Source organism: Balaenoptera acutorostrata, chromosome 7, assembly GCF_949987535.1.
Source record: "Balaenoptera acutorostrata chromosome 7, mBalAcu1.1, whole genome shotgun sequence".
Taxonomy (NCBI): Eukaryota; Metazoa; Chordata; class Mammalia; order Artiodactyla; family Balaenopteridae; genus Balaenoptera; species Balaenoptera acutorostrata.
The window spans coordinates 5,305,715-5,328,247 of record NC_080070.1 but is presented as its reverse complement, the minus strand read 5'-3'; the positions used below and the strand labels follow the sequence as shown (position 1 = coordinate 5,328,247).

General features: G+C 37.0%; 1 protein-coding gene across 17 annotated transcripts in view; it reads right to left on the bottom strand.

The window, feature by feature from the left end:
- KMT2C (lysine methyltransferase 2C) overlaps positions 1 to 22,533 on the bottom strand; it is a 288,523-nt gene that overhangs the window by 79,790 nt on the left and 186,200 nt on the right. For 15 of the 17 annotated variants that reach the window (XR_009008902.1, XM_057550459.1, XM_057550470.1 and 12 more), the window contains 7 exons: positions 21,675 to 21,791; positions 9,088 to 9,189; positions 8,437 to 8,541; positions 4,039 to 4,220; positions 3,618 to 3,782; positions 2,724 to 2,833; positions 302 to 367 (listed from right to left, as the gene is read on the bottom strand). Coding sequence is in view for 16 of the 17 variants with exons in the window: in XM_057550459.1 (XP_057406442.1) it covers positions 302 to 367; positions 2,724 to 2,833; positions 3,618 to 3,782; positions 4,039 to 4,220; positions 8,437 to 8,541; positions 9,088 to 9,189; positions 21,675 to 21,791 (847 nt within the window). In the remaining variant the exon portion in view is untranslated. The remainder of the gene's footprint in view (positions 1 to 301; positions 368 to 2,723; positions 2,834 to 3,617; positions 3,783 to 4,038; positions 4,221 to 8,436; positions 8,542 to 9,087; positions 9,190 to 21,674; positions 21,792 to 22,533) is intronic. The other 2 variants (XM_057550466.1, XM_057550471.1) reach the window with 1 other exon arrangement.

Below are 22,533 nucleotides of genomic sequence, written 5' to 3'. Positions count from 1 at the left end.
TGATAACTAAACACAATAATGTATCAATGAAACCAAAGCAAGTATGTAGTTAACGGTTATTTCAAAAGTGGTTATTTTCACTGCCAATTTGGTGAGATCTGTAGGAATACTGTCCCACTAAAGCTGGGAAAGACAGACATTTTGTATGTAATTACAGAAATGATTACCAACATTAGGGAATTTACACTGAACACCCCACATGAGTAAGGCAGGATTCATGTCATGTGTCACAATTCAGTTATATAAAAGCATTTCTGTGCTTTTTGTAAAGAACAGTCAAGGAAAGCATTTCAGATTTTACCTAGCTCTTTCACTTTTGTGACAATTTGTGCTACAAGTGAAGATTCACAGCAGTCTGAGGAAGGCACTGAAATGGAAAAAAAACAAAAACAAAAAAAAAAAACTCGTGATTTTTTCACAAAAGGTAAGGTGTATTTAAAGATTTACATATGATTCAAGTTTCTACTACTGTACCCATTTTACTAAAATGAATGCTTGAAAACTAAATAGAATTAAATTAAATAGAATTAAAAGCTGTCTTTAAAACAACAAAGCAACAAAGAGAAATGGTGGAGGAAATACACAACATCATGGAAGAAAAACTGGTAAAGGTAAAGAACCAATGTACTGGATTCCTATGTATTGCTAATAACTACAAGATTATGAGTCTTTTTAAAAATAATTTTATTTATTTTTCAGTAAGTGGTGCTAGGAAAACTGGACAGCTACATGTAAAAGAATAAAATTAGAACACTCCCTAACACCATACACAAACATACACTGAAAATGGATTAAAGACCTAAATGTAAGGTCAGACACTATAAAACTCTTAGAGGAAAACATAGGCAGAACACTCTATGACATAAATCACAGCAAGATCCTTTTTGACCCACCTCCTAGAGAAATGGAAATAAAAACAAACAAATGGGACCTAATGAAACTTAAAAGTTTTTGCACAGCAAAGGAAACCATAAACAAGATGAAAAGATAACCCTCAGAATGGCAGAAAATATTTGCAAACGAAGCAACTGACAAAGGATTCATCTCCAAAATTTATAAGCAGCTCATGCAGCTCAATATCAAAAAAAACAAACAACCCAATCCAAAAATGGGCAGAAGACCTAAATAGACGTTTCTCCAAAGAAGATATACAGATTGGCAGCAAACACATGAAAAGATGTTCAACATCACTAATCATTAGAGAAATGCAAATCAAAACTACAATGAGGTATCACCTCACACCGGTCAGAATGGCCACCATCAAAAAATCTACAAACAATAAATGCTGGAGAGGGTGTGGAGAAAAGGGAACACTCTTGCACTGCTGGTGGGAATATAAATTGACACAGCCACTATGGAGAACAGTATGGAGGTTCCTTAAAAAACTAAAAATAGAACTACCATATGACCCAGCAATCCCACTACTGGGCATATACCCTGAGAAAACCATAATTCAAAAAGAGTCATGTACCATAATGTCATTGCAACACTATTTACAATAGCCAGGACATGGAAGCAACCTAAGTGTCCACCGACAGATGAATGGATAAAGAAGATGTGGCACATGTATACAATGGAATATTACTCAGCCAAAAAAGAAACAAAATTGAGTAATTTGTAGTGAGGTGGATGGACCTAGAGTCTGTCGTACAGAGTAAAGTCAGTCAGAAAGAGAAAAACAAATACTGTATGCTAACACATATATATGGAATCTAAAAAAAAAAAAAAAGGTACTCAAGAACCTAGGTGCAGGATGGAATAAAGATGCAGACATAGAGAATGGACTTGAGGACATGGGGAGGGGGAAGGGTAAGCTGGGACGAAGTGAGAGAGTAGCACTGACATATATACACTACCAAATGTAAAATAGATAGCAGCCGCATAGCACAGGGAGATCAGCTCGGTGCTTTGTGACCACGTAGAGGGGTGGGAGGGAGACGCAAGAGGGAGGGGATATATGTATACGTATACCTAATTCACTTTGTTATACAGCAGAAACTAACACAACATTGTAAAGCAATTATACTGCAATAAAGATGTTAAAAAAATTTTTTTTAAAGGGACACCTAAAAAAAATAAATAAATAAATTTATTTATTTATATATTTATTTATTTTTGGCTGCGTTGGGTCTTCGTTGCTGTGCGCAGGCTTTCTCTAGTTATGGCAAGCGGGGGCTACTCTTCGTTGAGGTGCGCGGGCTTCTCATTGTGGTGGCTTCTCTTGTTGCAGAACACGGGCTCTAGGCTCGTGGGCTTCAGTAGTTGTGGCACGCAGGCTCAGTAGTTGTGGCTCACGGGCTCTAGAGCGCAGGCTCAATAGTTGTGGCGCTCAGGCTTAGTTGCTCCGAGGCATGTGGGATCTTCCTAGACCAAGGATTGAACCCATGTCCCCTGCACTGGCAGGCAGATTCTTAACCACTGCACCACCATTGAAGTCCCCAAGATTATGAGTCTTGAAAGCAAAAATTACATCTTATAGCTAAAATATATTCTTAATTTACTTCCTTTATGTAAGTAGATTGTTTTAACATATTATTGGGACAGTAAGAGTTAATTTAAAACAAAAAGTAACTTATTTTTCATAAAATACTTGTCCAAATCATAGTTTCACAAAAAAGAGAAAAAGAAGTAGAGTTAAGCCCACTCACTGGTTAAGGACAGCAGGCACAAGTGAGTTGTATCAATCCAAGAGCACAGACTCACCATTTAAATCATTTGCTTACCATTTGATGTAGGCATATAGGGTCTGCACATGCTACAATCAAAACCAATGTCTGCTACATTTTCCACTTCCTCTTCAGTATTTAAGTTTTGACAAACTGCATGCATCCATCTAAAAAGACCATATTCATACATTAAAAAAAGAAGAAGAAATATACTGAGGATGGTTTCCTTTTAAAAGCTGCAACAGGAGCTGACAGCCTCCAACCTTAAAGCCCCCAAGTCTCATGTGCTCCTCCCACCTAGCCCATGTCACCCTTCTCTAACCATTCCTATCGACCCAGAAAAATTGTCAGAGCTGAGAAGAAGAAAAAGCAATGAGAACAGGTACTATGAACGAAGCAAACGTACATTATATGAGGATGGGATAATTGCTTTATGACAAAACACTGAGTATTTCAGAGACAGCAAGGAAGCTAGTCAGGGCAAGTAGAAAGGAATTCACGTAACTGAGTGGTGAGGCATGTATGTGCTCCAGGTGATGCATCTACTGTGAAGTACACAGAGCTTGTGTAAATGACACTGAACGGTCACTGGGAAATAAAAGTCACCCTGCCTTACAACAAAGAACTGGTAGGCAGAATCCTGAGAATCCCGTACTACTGATGAAATAATATGATTACTAATATTACATGTACGGTGCTAACAGAGCACAATAATATACCACCGAAATCAAAGACCTCAACCCTCAGAAAGCCCCAACTGAAAAATGTTTAGCCTAGAATTGAGACTATGAAACAGAAAACTTCTGTTAAGCTTCTAGCTGACTAAAAATCTGGAAAGGAAAACTCTTACTTCTTAAATTTAAGAGAGAAGAAAGTTATTTTTCAATTTCCTTTTGCTATATTTAAGAGAGAAAAGCTTACAAAAGATGAAAAAAACCCCCAGCACAATACCTATCACATTGTCTACACTGCAGAATGAGGTCTTCTTCTCTATAGTTTCGGTAGCAGACGGGGCAGGAGGACAAGCTTGCACAGGGAGCACACTGTGTGTAGTTGTTCTGCCATTCACATCTCAGACCTGCAGACGTTGCTCCACAGTGTCTGCACCACACACACCTGAAACCCAACACCCCACAAGTCTCAGTTTTATTTACTCAGTTATTTAGTTACTGAAATTCAAGAAGCTACACAAGAACAGAATAGGGGGAAAGCATTTAATGCATATTTGAAAAATTTTCTGATTAGTGTTATCTATCATTGTAAACACATATCACGCAATTAAGCAGTTGTTGCTAATTTGTGAAAACTAAAGTCATGTGGGAAAGTTCTGAACTTAAAAAGTCTAACAAGGGAAACATAAGTCCTGGAGTACCATTTGCACTTCCAGCCTCCTTTGGGAACTGTCTGCAGTGGCGGGTCCAAGCAGTAGGTGTGGTAACTTATGTCACAATCGTCACACAGCAGGAGTCTTCCTGGGTCTGTCGCCTTCCCACAGGCCTCACACACAGTGCACTCCAGACACCTCCAACCCTTGCTCAGAACCACTTTAGTGATCTGCAAAAGAAACAACCAAGCCATGTGATTCATACGTCAACCTACGCCTCATGTGAACATGATCAAATACGCCATATTTGATCAAGTGCCAAATGAACATGGTGCTTACATACCTAGGAGCAGAAAAGACGCAAGCAACTAACATTTACTGAGCACCAACAGTGGCCCAATTCCGGGGTGACCACGTTCATGTACTTTTAGGAGTCTGCCTATTGGACAGAATAATATAAAGTGATCCATATTTTAATGCCTTTTTTAGTTTATATAACTACCTTGTGCTCTGGATTTTATGTCCACTTGATAGATGTGGTAACTGGTTTTTAAAGAAAACAAGTAAATGACCCCATTATTGTTAACACAGGACTTGAAAATGTATTGATAAAGTTTCAATCTATGACATTTCATGAATTCATGATCCTGAAAGTTGTGTACGTCGCATAAGGACTTGTATATTAAAAACAATATTAAAAATGCAAAGAAAATTAAGGTACAACATGAGTTCCCAAGGCCATTTTATGGTCTTGGAGGATTTTAGGCTAAGAAGCCAGGACTTCTTAAGTTCGTATTCAGTCCTCTGCTTATTCTCCTTTGCCTCAAGGGTCTAACTCAAGTGGAAAAATCTGAGAATCTCTATGCTTCTAATAAATTCCAGAAAGCAGCCACATCGTGTAGTATTAAGAATTTGGAACAAACTAAAAGATCTCAAAAGACTAGAGTCTACAGGTAAAAAGGACCGCAAAGAACCCGTGTTATAACAAAATAGCAAACAATCAAGATACAGAATAAAAATTAAGATCATGAAGAATAAGGTCTTAAAGCTACCTGAGAGGAAGAGAAGAGTTAAATAAATGAACAACTATCAAAGTAGCATCAAACTTTCCAACTTTGGATGCTAATATAGTGTAACAGTTTCCAATTCTACAGGAAAATACTTCTCAAGGTACAGTCCTTAATCTAACTAAAGAAGCAATTAAGTGTTAAAGTGGAATGCCTTTCAGACAACGACTCAAAATTCAGCTTCCAAGTACCCTTTCTAATGACGTTACTTAAGAGATATGAGGAACAAAGTGAGGGTGTATACCAAGAAAAAGGAAGATGTGGGATCTAGAAAGCAATGAACCCAAAAGAGGATGTCAGCCCAGAGATGCTTAAGGATGAGAACTGAGCAACAGACCTAGAAGCTACCAGCCCAGCTCAGAACAGGGAAAAGCAGAGTGTGGAAGGGGGTAAGCCTTTCCCAGAAAAACAGGTACTTGCTGAAATAATCTGGTATGATCATGCTTCTACAGTAGGTAAAAACAAATAAAAACTAATGGAGAATCATGAATCATTATTTTCTTCTTGCTATTAAAAACTCCATGAAAAACAAAATAAAGTCATAGTACACTATTTTGATCTCCAGTGAACATTTATGGAGTCATAACCAACACTGTTTATTAACTAAATATAGTAAAACAACTATACTGGGAGGATGCTGGGAGAAGGCAGGAGGTGTACTTTAAGAGCTAAATCAGCATTTATTTATTTATAGAGGCAAGTCAACAAAATCTAACACACATAAAGGAGTAACACGAGTATATTATTTAGCGCTGTACAGTTAACTACAAAAAGAAGGACCTGAAAGACCCCAAAGGGGTTGCGTTGTGGTGAACAGGACTCAGATGTGGAGGTAGAGGAAGACGGGTCGGTCGGTTACCATAAGGCTCTTAAAGACATTTGCTTCTTAAGCGTGTATATTTATTACTTTGATTAGCCTACTGATATGTTTAAATTAGTCTTAGATTATCAGGTTATATTATTTACCCAAATGGAAGAAAGAGCCTAGGGTAGGAAGAGCAGGGTAGCATAGAGCAGTAGCCAGCAAACTTTTTCTGTAAAAGGATAGGATAATAAATATTCTAGACTTCGCTGGCCAGGCAGTATGTTAAACTACATAATTGTGCCACTTAGTGTGAAGCTCACTACAGACATATGTAAACAAAAGAGCATGGCTGTGTTCCAATTAAACTTCACTTAGAAAAATAGGCAGTGGGCAAGATTTGGCCTGTGTAGCAGTTTACCAATCCCTGGCTTAGAAGAAAGGTAAGATGAAGATAAAGTAGTAGAATTTTTTTTAATGATATATCTTCATTCCTACTAAGTTTTCCTGTTTCACAGTCTGTGGTCCTTTACAGTCGAATTCTCAAGTCCCTCAGTTCAAAGTGACTCTTCAACACACTACAGTCTGGTCACTCTGCCCACCACCAGTGAAACTGCTCAAGTCAGTCAGTCAAGACCTTACTCCCAAATCTAGACAATGTACTAGTGTTTATCATTTGACCTCTTTGCGGTATTTCAACATTTGAACAATACCCCCCTCCTTGAAATTCCCTCTTAGATTTCAGGGCTCTACTATGCACTCTTTTTTGCCTCATATTGAACTGGTTTTATCTTCATTTTTAAGAGCTCTTTGAACCAAGATATTATCCAGGGTCCCATCCATGTATCATGTCTAAGGCATGAGAGACGTGTTTTATAGTCTAACGGATATTTGCTTCAACTACGATGGAATAACTGAAACGAGACCTGTCTCCCATCGTAAAACACGAGAAAACTGGGCAAAATTTATGAAACACTTGTTCTCGGATACTGGACAAAAGGCAGTGTAAGACTTTTTCTGAGAGGAGGGAAACAAGCAAGGAGAGTCCTATGATATTCTGCCTATAGCCATTTTATTTTCCAGAATGATCCCCAGGGAAGGACAAGCCCAGGCAAGTACAACGGGCTCACTGAGTTTAGGACACATTGATGGAGTCCAGGGGGCTGAGGCAGTTGGAATGTGCAGGACAGAACACTGGAAAGAAGGGAGCAGTAAGAAAGAACTCCAGGAATCTACACAATATTTCCCTTTAGTCTTCGACTGAACACCAAGCTGCACATTCAGGAGGTCACACAAGGACCCAAAACCAGGGCAAAGCAGAGCTCCTGGGAATCTGTAATAAATATCAGAGTGCAACCAGTGCTGGAAGACATCTGAATCTCAACCAATCAGACTGAAAAGACACTGGTGAATGGGGGCGTGTAGGGAGCAGGAAGGGGAAGGTTTAGGGAGAATTCCGCAGAGACCTCATAAAGGCCATGCCCCCAAGTATTAAACTGGTGCTAGAACAGCACTTAGGAAAGTGTGATCTAAACTATTCACTTTAATTCACTCTGTGATGTTTTGTAGACGCTACATGATGCATAAAACATCATTACATTGGCATTATACAAGGTGTATCTGCATATTTTTGTGTTTTAAAATATTCTCAGTTGTAATTTCTAAAACAGTAAATATTCAATCATTATTATCTTCATAGACAAAATCTCCTTGGCGTCCTCAATACTTTTTAAGAGTGTTAAGGGTTCTAAGACCAAAAAGTTTGAGAATAGCCACCTCAGAGTGAAGGCTCTGTGGACTCACCTCAAAGCTTAAAAAGAAGTGTCAAAAGGTTCAAACTTATCCACAAATAACTGCCTGCCACAACAAAATCTCACTGCATTTTAAAGGAACAAAATCTAGACTCTCAACAATATACTATCACAATGCACAATGTCCACATTCAATCAAAAATTACTAGATGTTAAAAAAAAAAAAGCTGTAAAACATTTACAAAATGAAAAATTAGTGAATACAATGAGAAATGTCACAGATGATAGAAGTAGCAGACAATTATAAACTTTTCAAGGACTTGAAAGAAAAAACATAATGAAGAAAAAATTTTAAACCACAAGGTAAGTATAAGCTATAGAATGGAACTGAGATTAAAAAACAGAATTATCTGGGTAAAAAATCCACTGGATGGCCTTAAAAATAGACTGGATACTGCATAATAACAGTGTATTCTGGGAACGTAATAGAAACTATACAAACTAAAGCACAGAAAGAAAAACAATTGGGGAAAAAAACCCAACAAGGTGTTAGTGATCTGAGGACAATATCACACAATTTCGCACACAACTGAGATTCCAAAAAGGTAGTGAAGGAGCAGGGGGGTGGGGGGGGGGGTGAAGTGGAGGGTGTACTTTAATATTTAGAGTACTTAAATATTGTCACATATGTATAATAATCCTAACAAACAATAATTGATTAATTATAAGAACTGGAAGCAGCATGGTACTAATCAAATCAAATCTCAATACATTTTTGTTAACGTGAAGCATATTTACATTAATATTTAAATCTAAGTGTACTTACCTTAATACTGACGCAGTATGGATGGTAACACTGACCACACTGAGAACAGGCAAGTAATCTTCCCTCTGCTCCTTGGCCAAAACTGCCACAAACTACACACATATCCTGAAATTAAGAACACATTAACGTATTTTAAATTCGAGACCAAACTAAGACTATACCGATATACTAATTTTATAATTTTTATAAAGCACCTTCTTAGTTGGTATAGCTCTAGAGCTAAATATTAAATGACTGCAGTACATATGGGATAAAGTAGAAATGGGCAAGGAGGAGTTCAAAAGTGGAAGACAGGGCTTCCCTGGTGGCGCAGTGGTTAAGAATCCTCCTGCCAATGCAGGGGACAAAGGTTCGAGCCCTGGTCTGGGACAATCCCATATGCCGCGGAGCAACTAAGCCTGTGCGCCACAACTGCTCAGCCTGCGATCTAGAGCCCGTGAGCCACAACTACTGAAGCCCGCACGCCGAGAGCCCGTGCTCCACAAGAGAAGCCACCACAGTGAGAAGCCCACGCACCACATGGAAGAGTAGCCCCCGCTCGCCGCAACTAGAGAAAGCCCACACCCAGCAACAAAGACCCAACTCAGCCATTAATTAATTAATTAATTATTTTTTTTAAAAAAAGTGGAAGACAAATAATTTAGTTCAAACCTGATGCAAAGTGAACTTGTCACTGCTAGAAAACAACACAACTGTATTGTGCATAGAGTTTTCTTCTTCATCCTTGTTTGATGAAATATCTGCAGCAGACACCTAAGAAAAGCAAAATACACAAAATGTGAAGTTATATTTTTCACCTGTATTATACCTGACTGAAAAGCTTAAGAAGATTCATGTTTAAAATACAACTTTTTTTGCCAGAGACTATACTAACAATTCCAAATTAGATTATTATTACCAAGATACTACTATAAAAGTATAAATTATGGCATTTTTAAAATTCACTTGTCTCTTCAGAGTTACAAGCCCCATAGATCAGGAAGTGAGAAAACATAAACATGTCTTTAGTAAGACTGATTAACCAGAAACTCTAATCAAGAAACAAAAAAATTGTATGTGTGTATACTTATGTATGGGTGTACACACACACACACACACACACACACACACACACACACACACACACCACTCCATTTTAGTGACCCGTAAAACCTGCAATGGGGGTAGAGCAAATTGAGATGTATAAAGCTACAAGTATAACATACACACCAGATTTTAAAGACCTAGTATCAAACAAAAAGAATGTAAATATAAGTCAAATAATTCTGTGTATTTTATAAATTACATGTTGAAATGATACTATTTTGGATATACTGGGTCAAAAGGTATATACTAAAATTAAATTTCACCTATTCCCCTCTCTTTTTTTAATGTAGCTACTAGGAAGTTTTTTTGTTTGTTTGTTTTAATTTGTTTATTTTTTGGCTGTGCCACATGGCCTGCAGGCTGTTAGTTCCCCAACCAGGAATCAAACCCTGGCCCTTGGCAGTGAGAGCACGGAGTCCTAACCACTGGACCATCAGGGAATTCCCTAGGAAGTTTTAAATTGCATATATGGTTCACATATTTCTTTGGGCGCAACAGTGTTTTAGAATATAATTATTTTGAATAACTTATCATAATTTCGGTCTTAGCCAAAGGATTATCAACCATAGCCGTTCAATTGTGGACTTGGTTAAATTTGACGAAATCAACTAAGTACACACTGGCTTATTAATAATTATTTCCAGAGTGCTTATCATGAAAAAAGCTCTGAATTAGATGCTAAGAAAGAGAATGGGGAAGGCAATGCCAGAACTATAAACTCTCTTTGCTTTAAAAGCTTACAACATAGCTTGGAAGAACTGAGCGGAAACACAATAGGTTAGGGTCAAAATTAAAAGTAATAGAATTACTGTTCTTGACAAATAACTGAAAGAAGACTAACTATCAATAAATAGAAGGAGTATATTACAGTAATAAAATTTTTCAATGCAAAAGAGTTTAAATGCAGTTTTAATGGACAGTTCTATGGTTTTACGATAGTAAACAATAAAAACAATTTATAGTCACAAAGGCCTAAAGACAACACGGGAAAAGTGTAAGCAACCTAACTGGTCAGCACTAGGGAATGACTAAAACTAGGAAAAAGCCAAACTATGAAAAATTATGCAGCATTTAAAAAACAGCAAGGCAGAAATCTGTATGGATTTCCATGAAGAAAATCATCATGCTACACTGTTGAGGTGAAAAATAAGCTGCAGAGTAATACATGAGCTAGGGCACTATGGTATAAAAACACACAAAACAATTACGTGTCTGCCTTATGGCCACATATCATAGGCTGAAGCATAAGAAATTGCTGTTCAAAGGTCAAAGGAGGTTGAATGTTGGCAATTTCATATGGATCAACCTAAAATTTAAATGCCCAAAACTGGTGGAAGGGAGAAAATCAGGACTCAACTAGTAGACAAAACTTCCATCTATCTAAAAAATATTAATTTTTTAAACTGAGGAAATGTATCCATATGTTATATGTATATCCCAAAAATTAGCTTTTAGTCAAACAAGATGATTCATAAAAGTAGAATAACCATTCCATCAGTAATAAATTAAGTGCCTACCAAGAGTGGATGGAGTAATCAGTAATTCAAACACAGGACTAATGATACATTGAGAACATCATTAAAATACATAACTGAAACAGCTAGAATACAGGTAACAAAAGTATTCAATATATTGAAATAAGTATCCATTTCTACCTCCCCATCTCCAACACGGGAACACAAAACAGGTCTTACAACTGGGTAACACGTAGTAAGTAGCTCATAAGTTGTAGAAGTGTTATTCTTATTTTCAAAGGAAAATTTACCCAGAGAATGTTTTTGTTAAAACTGAAAAACAAGGATGGAACACAGTATTCCCCGTATCAACCAGAAACAAAGTCTGTAGTAGAAAGCTGCAGTATCCCCTAAATCAAGCAGGGGGACAGGAAAGTGCTGAAAAATCAAGATTTTTTTTAAAAAATAGCAATTCGTACATGTAAGAAAGAAAACTCTATCATCTAGCTTAGTGACACATTGTTTTCATTTCATACTTTATTTCATGATCTTGAAACTGTTAGAAAAATAAAATCTACCTCAAAGGCAATCTTTGACAAAGTATGTGCTATTGTTGCCTGCACAGATATCAGTCTGATCTGTTCTGAAGGTTACAAAAGTTTTATTTTCCTGAACCACAGATATAAGCCGAAGAAAAGAGAAATCTCTAACCTAAACCTCATAAGTTGGGCATTTCCAAGCAGGGACACAAAAAAGAAAACAAAAAAAGAAGAGCAAATTAAACTCAAAGTGAGAGAAACGGAAATGATAAAGATCAGAGTGGAAATCTGAAAGTGGAATAGAAAGTAGGAAAAAATACAGAAAAATGAATGAAAGCAAAGGCTGGCTCAAAAAAGGTCAATAAAATTGATAAACCTCAAGCAAGACTGATCAGGAAAATGGAGAAAAGACACAAATTACCAACAACAGGAATGAGGAACATCACTACCAACTCAAAATGACAGTAAAGGAATACCATTATCCATTCTAGAAGAACAGATTTGTCAACCTACATGAAACAGACAAATTCCTTAAAAGACAAATTCATGCAAGAAAAAACAGATAACCTAAATAGTCCTATACCTATGAAAGACATTGAATTTGTAGTTGAAAATCTTCCAATAAAGAAAACTCCTGGCCAAAATGGCTCCACAAATGATTCTATCTATAAATAATATAAGAAAGAAATTCCCAACACTACACAACTTTTCTAGAAAATTGAAGAGCAAACTATACTTCCCAGTCATTCTATGAAGCCAGAATTATGCTGATATGAAAACCGAGGACATGATAAGAAAATAAGACTATAGACCAATATCCCTCATGAACATAGATATAAAAAGTCTAAAGTTTTTAGCAAACTGAATCCAACATCACGACCAAGCAGAGTGTAACCCAGGAATGCAAGATTGCTTTAGCAAACACACATAAAGATGTAACTCACATATCAACAAACAAGCTACATGATCATCTCTACAAATACAAAAAAAAGCACATTTGACAGAATCTACTTTTGACATCTACTCCTAATTTAAAAAAAAAAAATCTCAGCAGACTATTAATAGAAAGGAAATTCCTCACACTGATTTAGGATGTCTATTAAAACAAAACTAAGGACAGCAACAGGGAGGGAACCCAGCCCCACCCATCAACAGTCAAGTGGATCAAGGTTTTACTGAGCTCTGACCGCCACAGCAACAGTCAGCTCTACCCACCACCAGAGCCTCCCATCAAGCCTCTTAGATAGCCTCAACCACCAGAGGGCAGACAACAGAAGCAAGAAAAACTACAATCCTGCAGCCTGTGGACCAAAAACCACAGTTACAGAAAGACAGAGAAGATGAAAAGGCAGAGGGCTACGTACCAGATGAAGGAACAAGAAAAAACCCCAGAAAAACAACTAAATGAAGTGGAGATAGGCAACCTTCCAGAAAAAGAATTCAGAATAATGATAGTGAAGATGATCCAGGACCTCGGAATAAGAATGGAGGCAAAGATTGAGAAGACGCAAGAAATGATTAACAAAGACCTAGAAGAATTAAAGAACAAACAAACAGAGATGACCAATACAATAACTGAAATGAAAACTATACTAGAAGGAATCAATAGCAGAATAACTGAGGCAGAAGAACGGATAAGTGACCTGGAAGACAGAATGGTGGAATTCACTGCTGCGGAACAGACTAAAGAAAAAAGAATGAAAAGAAATGAAGACAGCCTAAGAGACCTCTGGGACAACATTAAACGCAACAACATTCGCATTATAGGGGTCCCAGAAGGAGAAGAGAGAGAGAAAGGACCAGAGAAAATATTTGAAGAGATTATAGTCGAAAACTTCCCTAACTTGGGAAAGGAAATAGCCACCCAAGTCCAGGAAGCGCAGAGAGTCCCATACAGAATAAACCCAAGGAGAAACACGCCGAGACACATAGTAATCAAAGTGGCAAAAATTAAAGACAAAGAAAAATTACTGAAAGCAGCAAGGGAAAAACGACAAATAACATACAAGGGAACTCCCATAAGGTTAACAGCTGATTTCTCAGCAGAAACTCTGCAAGCCAGAAGGGAGTGGCATGATATACTTAAAGTGATGAAAGGGAAGAACCTACAACCAAGATTACTCTACCCAGCAAGGATCTCATTTAGATTTGATGGAGAAATCAAAAGCTTTACAGACAAGCAAAAGCTAAGAGAATTCAGCACCACCAAACCAGCTCTACAACAAATGCTAAAGGAACTTCTCTAAGTGGGAAACACAAGAGAAGAAAAGGACCTACAAAAACAAACCCAAAACAATTAAGAAAATGGTCATAGGAACATACATATCGATAATTACCTTAAACGTGAATGGATTAAATGCCCCAACCAAAAGACATAGAATGGCTGAATGGATACAAAAACAAGACCCATATATATGCTGTCTACAAGAGACCCACTTCAGACCTAGGGACACATACAGACTGAAAGTGAGGGGATGGAAAAAGATATTCCATGTAAATGGAAATCAAAAGAAAGCTGGAGTAGCTATACTCATATCAGATAAAATAGACTTTAAAATAAAGAATGTTACAAGAGACAAGGAAGGACACTACATAATGATCAAGGGATCAATCCAAGAAGAAGATATAACAATTATAAATATATATGCACCCAACACAGGAGCACCTCAATACATAAGGCAACTGCTAACAGCTATAAAAGAGGAAATCGACAGTAACACAATAATAGTGGGGGACTTTAACACCTCACTTACACCAATGGACAGATCATCCAAAATGAAAATAAATAAGGAAACAGAAGCTTTAAATGACACAATAGACCAGATAGATTTAATTGATATTTATAGGACATTCCATCCAAAAACGGCAGATTACACGTTCTTCTCAAGTGCGCACGGAACATTCTCCAGGATAGATCACATCTTGGGTCACAAATCAAGCCTCAGTAAATTTAAGAAAACTGAAATCATATCAAGCATCTTTTCTGACCACAACGCTATGAGATTAGAAATGAATTACAGGGAAAAAAACGTAAAAAAGACAAACACATGGAGGCTAAACAATACGTTACTAAATAACCAAGAGATCACTGAAGAAATCAAACAGGAAATAAAAAAATACCTAGAGACAAATGACAATGAAAACACGACGACCCAAAACCTATGGGATGCAGCAAAAGCGGTTCTAAGAGGGAAGTTTATAGCTATACAAGCCTACCTAAAGAAACAAGAAAAATCTCAAGTAAACAATCTAACCTTACACCTAAAGAAACTAGAGAAAGAAGAACAAACAAAACCCAAAGTTAGCAGAAGGAAAGAAATCATAAAGATCAGAGCAGAAATAAATGAAATAGAAACAAAGAAAACAATAGCAAAGATCAATAAAACTAAAAGTTGGTTCTTTGAGAAGATAAACAAAATTGATAAGCCATTAGCCAGACTCATCAAGAAAAAGAGGGAGAGGACTCAAATCAATAAAATCAGAAATGAAAAAGGAGAAGTTACAACAGACACCGCAGAAATACAAAGCATCCTAAGAGACTACTACAAGCAACTCTATGCCAATAAAATGGACAACCTGGAAGAAATGGACAAATTCTTAGAAAGGTATAACCTTCCAAGACTGAATCAGGAAGAAACAGAAAATATGAACAGACCAATCACAAGTAATGAAATTGAAACTGTGATTAAAAATCTTCCAACAAACAAAAGTCCAGGACCAGATGGCTTCACAGGTGAATTCTATCAAACATTTAGAGAAGAGCTAACACCCATCCTTCTCAAACTCTTCCAAAAAATTGCAGAGGAAGGAACACTCCCAAACTCATTCTATGAGGCCACCATCACCCTGATACCAAAACCAGACAAAGACACTACAAAAAAAGAAAATTACAGACCAATATCACTGATGAATATAGATGCAAAAATCCTCAACAAAATACTAGCAAACAGAATCCAACAACACATTAAAAGGATCATACACCACGATCAAGTGGGATTTATCCCAGGGATGCAAGGATTCTTCAATATACGCAAATCAATCAATGTGATACACCATATTAACAAACTGAAGAATAAAAACCATATGATCATCTCAATAGATGCAGAAAAAGCTTTTGACAAAATTCAACACCCATTTATGATAAAAACTCTCCAGAAAGTGGGCATAGAGGGAACGTACCTCAACATAATAAAGGCCATATATGACAAACCCACAGCAAACATCATTCTCAGTGGTGAAAAACTGAAAGCATTTCCTCTAAGATCAGGAACGAGACAAGGATGTCCACTCTCACCACTATTATTCAACATAGTTCTGGAAGTCCTAGCCACGGCAATCAGAGAAGAAAAAGAAATAAAAGGAATACAAATTGGAAAAGAAGAAGTAAAACTGTCACTGTTTGCGGATGACATGATACTATACATAGAGAATCCTAAAACTGCCACCAGAAAACTGCTAGAGCTAATTAATGAATATGGTAAAGTTGCAGGATACAAAATTAATGCACAGAAATCTCTTGCATTCCTATACACTAATGATGAAAAATCTGAAAGAGAAATTATGGAAACACTCCCATTTACCATTGCAACAAAAAGAATAAAATACCTAGGAATAAACCTACCTAGGGAGACAAAAGACCTGTATGCAGAAAACTATAAGACACTGATGAAAGAAATTAAAGATGATACCAACAGATGGAGAGATATACCATGTTCTTGGATTGGAAGAATCAACATTGTGAAAATGAGTATACTACCCAAAGCAATCTACAGATTCAATGCAATCCCTATCAAATTACCAATGGCATTTTTTACGGAGCTAGAACAAATCATCTTAAAATTTGTATGGAGACACAAAAGACCCCGAATAGCCAAAGCAGTCTTGAGGCAAAAAAATGGAGCTGGAGGAATCAGACTCCCTGACTTCAGACTATACTACAAAGCTACAGTAATCAAGACAATATGGTACTGGCACAAAAACAGAAACATAGATCAATGGAACAAGATAGAAAGCCCAGAGATTAACCCACGCACCTATGGTCAACTAATCTATGACAAAGGAGGCAAAGATATACAATGGAGAAAAGACAGTCTCTTCAATAAGTGGTGCTGGGAAAACTGGACAGCTACATGTAAAAGAATGAAATTAGAATACTCCCTAACACCATACACAAAAATAAACTCAAAATGGATTAGAGACCTAAATATAAGACTGGACACTATAAAACCCTTAGAGGAAAACATAGGAAGAACACTCTTTGACATAAATCACAGCAAGATCTTTTTTGATCCACCTCCTAGAGGAATGGAAATAAAAACAAAAATAAACAAGTGGGACCTAATGAAACTTCAAAGCTTTTGCACAGCAAAGGAAACCATAAACAAGACGAAAAGACAACCCTCAGAATGGGAGAAAATATTTGCAAATGAATCAACGGACAAAGGATTAATCTCCAAAATATATAAACAGCTCATTCAGCTCAATATTAAAGAAACAAACAACCCAATCCAAAAATGGGCAGAAGACCTAAATAGACATTTCTCCAAAGAAGACATACAGACGGCCACGAAGCACATGAAAAGATGCTCAACATCACTAATTATTAGAGAAATGCAAATCAAAACTACAATGAGGTATCACCTCACTCCTGTTAGAATGGGCATCATCAGAAAATCTACAAACAACAAATGCTGGAGAGGGTGTGGAGAAAAGGGAACCCTCTTGCACTGTTGGTGGGAATGTAAATTGATACAGCCACTATGGAGAACAATATGGAGGTTCCTTAAAAAACTAAAAATAGAATTACCATATGACCCAGCAATCCCACTACTGGGCATATACCCAGAGAAAACCGTAATTCAAAAAGACACATGCACCCGAATGTTCATTGCAGCACTATTTACAATAGCCAGGTCATGGAAGCAACCTAAATGCCCATCAACAGACGAATGGATAAAGAAGTTGTGGTACATATATACAATGGAATATTACTCAGCCATAAAAAGGAACGAAATTGAGTCATTTGTTGAGACGTGGATGGATCTAGAGACTGTCATACAGAGTGAAGTAAGTCAGAAAGAGAAAAACAAATATCGTATATTAATGCATGTATGTGGAACCTAGAAAAATGGTACAGATGAGCCAGTTTGCAGGGCAGAAGTTGAGACACAGATGTAGAGAATGGACATATGGACACCAAGGGGGGAAAACTGCAGTGAGGTGGGGATGGTGGTGTGCTGAATTGGGCGATTGGGATTGACATGTATACACTGATGTGTATAAAACTGATGCCTAATAAGAACCTGCAGTATAAAAAAACAAACAACACAACTAATACTAAACTTTCATTGGGTTATTTGTATGGAAATATGTTAATATAAATGTTTCAGACATTACATGAAATTTCTAAAAATCTTATATTTGTATTTGTATGGAAATATGTATGGAAATATGTTAATATAAATGTTTCAGACATTACAGGAAATTTCTAAAAATCTTATATGTTCTGGTATAATGTTATAAGTAATAATCCTAGTTATTACTTTAAAATGTATATCTCAGAAATAACTAATTTTCTTGTCAACTGCATTATTATGAACTTTCATCAAATCTTTAAAAAAACAAAAAAAACAAAAACAAAAAAAAAACAAAACTAAGGCTAACACCATATTTAATTATGAAAAACTATATGCTTTCTCCTCAAGTTCAAAAACAAGGTTATCTGAGCTCTTCACTTCTGTTCGACACTATATTGAAGGTTATAGCAAATGCAATAAAGAATAGACACAAAAGGACTCCAGATTAAAAAGAAAGACATAAAACTTTATCTGCAGACAACATGATCATTTATGTAGAAAACCCAATGGATTCTACAAATAAGCAATTAGCATAAGGGAGTTTAATACGGTTGTAGGATACACAACCTTGTGTACAACCTGTGTACACAACAGATACACAAAAATGAGTAGTATTTCTAGATACTAGCAATTGACAAACACAGTTTGAAATTAAGACAACACTACCATTAACAATAGCATAAGAAATATGGAAGACGGAGATAAATCTGATTAACAGTATCTGTTCAACCTGTCTGTTGAAAAGTAAAGAACATCACTGAAAGAAATTAAAGAAGACCTAAAGAAATGGAGAGATACAGGTGTTGATGGGTTCAAAAACTCAATATGGTTAAAAATGTCAATTTTCCCCAAATTAATCTATAGTTTGAATGCAAACGCAATCAAAATCCTAGCAGGCTTAGCTGTAGATATTGACAAGCTAATACTAAAACTCATATAGAAGTACAAAGGATTTAGAATAGACAAAACAACTTTGAAAAGTAGAAAATCAGAACACTAACAGTGTTTGATTTCAAGAGTAGTTGAAAAGTAGAAGTAATCAAAATAGTGCAGTATTGGCCTAAAGAAATGGAGCAATCGTATAGCATGAGATTCCAAAAATAGATCCACATATATGATAATTTTCAAGAATGATGAAAGGCAATTCAGAGAAACAGTGCTAAAACAACCGGCTACTCAGTATGTAAAAAAATGAACTTCCATCCTTATTCATACCATACATTAAAAAACTCAAATTGGATTATAGATCTAAATGCAATACCTTTCTAGAAGAAAACATAGAATATCTTTGTGACCTTGGGTGACACAAATATTTCTCAGCACCAAAAAGCACAATCCACAGAAGAAAAAAATTAATAAACTGGACTCCCATCAAAATTAAATCAACTGCTCTGTGAAAGACACAGTTAACAAAATGCAAAGACAAACCTCAAAATGCAAGAAAATATTTGCAAATCATATATATGACGAAGAGCTTGTGTCCAGAATACATAAAGAAATCTCAAAACTCAGTTAATTAAAAAACTACTCAATTTTGGGGTTCCCTGGTGGTGCAGTGTTTAAGAATCCACCTGCCAATGTAGGGGAGATGGGTTCGAGCCCTGGTCCGGGAAGATCCCACATGCCGCGGAGCAACTAAGCCTGTGTGCCACAACTACTGAGCCTGTGCTCTAGAGCCCGCGAACCACAACTACTGAAGCCCGCGTGCCTGGAGCCCGTGCTCCGCAACAAGAGAAGCCACCGCAATGAGAAGCCTGTGCACCGCAACGAAGAGTAGCCCCCGCTCGCCGCAACTAGAGAAAGCCCATGCGCAGCAACAAAGACCCAACACAGCCAAAAATAAGAACAAATAAATTTTTAAAAAAATACTCGATTTTGGAAAATGTATTAAAGATCTGAAGAGTGACTTTATCAAAGAAGATATACAGACAGCAAATAAGCACCTAAAAAAGCTGATCAATATCACAAGTTATTAGAGAAATGCAAGTCAGATACTCTTTTTTTTTTTTTTAATTTATTTATTTATTTATTTATTTATGGCTGTGTTGGGTCTTCGTTTCTGTGCGAGGGCTTTCTCCAGCTGCGGCAAGTGGGGGCCACTCTTCATCGCGGTGCGCGGGCCTCTCACTATCGTGGCCTCTCTTGTTGCGGAGCACAGGCTCCAGACGCGCAGGCTCAGTAGTTGTGGCACACGGGCTTAGTTGCTCCGCGGCATGTGGGATCTTCCCAGACCAGGGCTCGAACCCGTGTCCCCTGCATTGGCAGACAGATTCTCAACCACTGCGCCACCGGGGAAGCCCAAGTCAGATACTCTTAACATACCTGTTACAATGGCTAAAATTAAGAAGACTGGCCATACCAAATGTGGGTGAGTATGTGGAGGAAATGGAACCTTATACATTCTTGCAAATATAAAACGTCACACCCAACTTGAAAACCAGCCTTTTCTTAAAAAGCTAATAAGCATATACCTACCATACATCCAGCCATTCCATTTCTAGATGTTTACCCATGAGAAAAGAAAACATATCCACAGGTGAACTTATATATAAAAGTCTGGAGCAGCTTTATTTCTAATAGCCAAAAAACGGAAGCAAACACAACGTCCCTCAATAGGTGAACAGATATACAAACTGTGGCGCACCCATACTATGGAATGCTCTTCAACAACAAAAATGGACTGTTAACACAGACAAGAGCACGAATGAATATCAAAATAATTACGCTGAGTGAAATAAATCATATCAAAAAGAGTATATTCAGCATGATTCCACTTACATAGACTCCAGAAAATGCAAACTAATCGACAGTAATGGAAATCAGATCAGTCATTGCCTGGGGGTAAGGCAGGAAGGAAGGCAAAGGGATTTCAGAGGGGCACAAAGAAACTTTGAGGGCTGAATATGTTCTTAACTGTAGTGCAGTTTTCAAGGGTGTACACATGTGTCAAAACCTACGAGACTGTACACTTCAAATATTTGTACCTTATTTTATATCAATTTTACCTCAATAAGCCTATTAATTCGGGGAGTGGGGAGGGAGGGAGGGACTTGCTTTTTTAAAAAAAAACACCAGAATCCAAGTTTCCTTACTCCTTTAGCAGCAAACTGAACAATCCCACCTGTATCCTGGACTTAATATGACAATTAGAATCTGAAAAACAGTAGCAAATTGAACAATCCCACCTGTATCCTGAACTTAACATGACAATTAGAATCTGAAAAACAGGGTATCGGTAAAATAGTAAAGTTACTGCAGGAAATATTTGCTATTATTTGCCAAATGCAGTTTCTTCAATACACATTTAAATAAAGCCTCATAATGTGCCAATGACCATACAGTTATCAATCTTAAATTCAAATATGTCAAAGACAGTCATAAAATCTTCAACATTTTTAGAGTCCATACTAATCTACAACATTTCTAATTTTTTCTGTAAACCATATTACAACACTGAGAGCAACTACAATCAAAAATTTAAAACACCAACATAATTAAATTCTTCAAATAAACTCAAGAATATTATAACAGGAGTTTTGTTTTAATAGAAGAGCAAATATATTGCATATTGGATTTTGGAGAAGAAAGATCAGAGTCAAAGAGGAAGGTAAGAAAAAAGGGATGAGAAAGTAGAAAATATATATGAAAACCTCACCAGAGGTTTAAAAAGAAATGCAAATAGAGATAAAAATTTCAGCCTGTTTATGTGACTCTTAGAATCTAAGTAATTTGGTACAAATGAGCTGATCATCATCAGCTGACACATTAAGGACTGTAGCAAATGTAAAGGGAGCGGGCCTTACCCCGGGTAACACAACTGCCCCGATGCCACTTTTCAACTTTGATCTGCCTCTGCCGCCTCGTCCTGACAGTCCCGCACCACGAGGTCTCCGCTTTCCTGGAAATCCTGACCCCCGGCCCTACACAACAGATACGGAAAAGTCAGCATTCTGTAAAAGCCCAAAAGAATTTTAAATCCACAATGTGAGATAAACCGTCTTATTAAATGTTCCACAAATACTTGCTTCTCCTTTTTATTCTAATCAGATGATAAATATTAAGAGACCAGGCTTATTATTTGCATCTTTCAATATGTATTCTACAACTTAAACATCTACAACCTTAGAATCAAACTTGGGTCTGGCACTGTGAATGCCCTGCAACAGGAAACCTTGGCACTGTATTTCCGTTTCCTAATCCTACATCCTAGGTGGCGGGAAAAGCCACAACTCTATCCAGGTATTTTCAGGCACAACAAATTGTATTGTATTATAGAGCAAGTATGAGGAAGGACTCTCTCGCTAACTGGTTTCTTGTAATTGTATTGATATTAATAGTTATCATATGCTGAGTACTTATTATGTAATGCTCGAAGCACTTGTTACTCTCAACAATCTCATAAGGTCAATACTATTTCATCATCCCTGCTTCAGAGGTAAGTACACTGGGGAATAAAAAGGTTAAGTAACTTGCGCCAAGTCAGACACCTGGCAAGCCTGGCTCCAGTGACCTCACTCTTAACCACTGTTCTGCACCGCTGCGTTGCACGAAAGCTCGTTTTTACTATGTGCAACAGTATTTTTTCTGTCGTGAAAACTGTCAATTTCCTCTAACCGTTCAATACCTGACCGTACAGGAAACCTGATGAAAAATTAAAAGGCT